Here is a 918-nt window from a genome sequence, read left to right as displayed (position 1 = left end):
TCAGAAGGGGACCCGGGCGTGAGACATCCATGTGCTCGGGAATTGTTACCCATGTGTCATCCAGGAGTGGAAGTGTGCCCGGAGTGTTACTGAGCCAGGAGGGTCAGCAGGGCTTCGGTGGGAGCATCGCTGCGTGCTGTTACGCACACGCAGTGGGATCACTGCCGTGTGACTCAGTCTCCAGCCCCGTCCCCTTTCCCGTGGACCTGGTATTTTCAGCTGCTGCTTTTTTCATTGAAGTACTGCTTTTCTTTCTTCTGGGTTGCCATTACTAACAGCCGTCCTCTGTGTTGGGTTCTTCCAGGTGACAGTGGAAAACCCAAGGCCACAGAACCCGCCGCGTCTGAGCCAGGCTTGTGCCAGGGACCCTGCCTTCAGGGACAGTTGTCGCTCGGAGCCTCAGGGGCCTCTGCATGGATGCAAACCCTGGGTCAGGGTGGCCCATCAGGCAGGCAGGAAAGACTCGTGAGAGTGCAGGCCCTGAGGGAGAAGCTTCCTGGGAGGACAAGCCCTGGCCCTGGAAACTTGGGGACTGATGACAGCATGTGCCTCAGGACTGTGGAGGAGCAGGTCCCTGCAGGAGATGCTGTGCTGCACTGTGCAGCTCGCAGCCCCGGGAAAGACGCCGAGACCAAGGGGGAGGTACAAAACACCTTCAGGTGCAGTGAGTGTGGGAAGGTGTTTAACAAGAAAGGCCTTCTTGCTCGACACGAGAAGATCCACTCTGGCGTGAAGCCCTACGAGTGCACCGAGTGCGGGAGGACCTTCATCAAAAGCACACACCTGCTGCAGCACCAGATGATCCACACGGGCGAGCGGCCCTATGAGTGCCTGCAGTGCGGCAAGGCCTTCAACCGCAAGTCCTACCTCACCCAGCACCAGCGCATCCACAGTGGGGAGAAGCCTTACACGTGCGGC

The 918-nt window shown here is 59.2% G+C and overlaps 1 protein-coding gene across 1 annotated transcript in view; it reads left to right on the top strand.

The window, feature by feature from the left end:
* LOC102023860 (zinc finger protein 264-like) overlaps positions 1 to 918 on the top strand; it is a gene marked incomplete at its 5' end in the record, with an annotated part of 11494 nt that overhangs the window by 6532 nt on the left and 4044 nt on the right. The window contains 1 exon segment of the mRNA XM_013509843.1: positions 305 to 916. Coding sequence (XP_013365297.1) covers positions 305 to 916 — 612 coding nt within the window.

The sequence above is a fragment of the Chinchilla lanigera genome, unplaced genomic scaffold (assembly GCF_000276665.1).
Source record: "Chinchilla lanigera isolate Chin_1 unplaced genomic scaffold, ChiLan1.0 scaffold00183, whole genome shotgun sequence".
Taxonomy (NCBI): domain Eukaryota; kingdom Metazoa; phylum Chordata; class Mammalia; order Rodentia; family Chinchillidae; genus Chinchilla; species Chinchilla lanigera.
The sequence above is the reverse complement of the archived record's forward strand: the minus strand, read 5'-3'. Positions and strand labels throughout refer to the sequence as shown.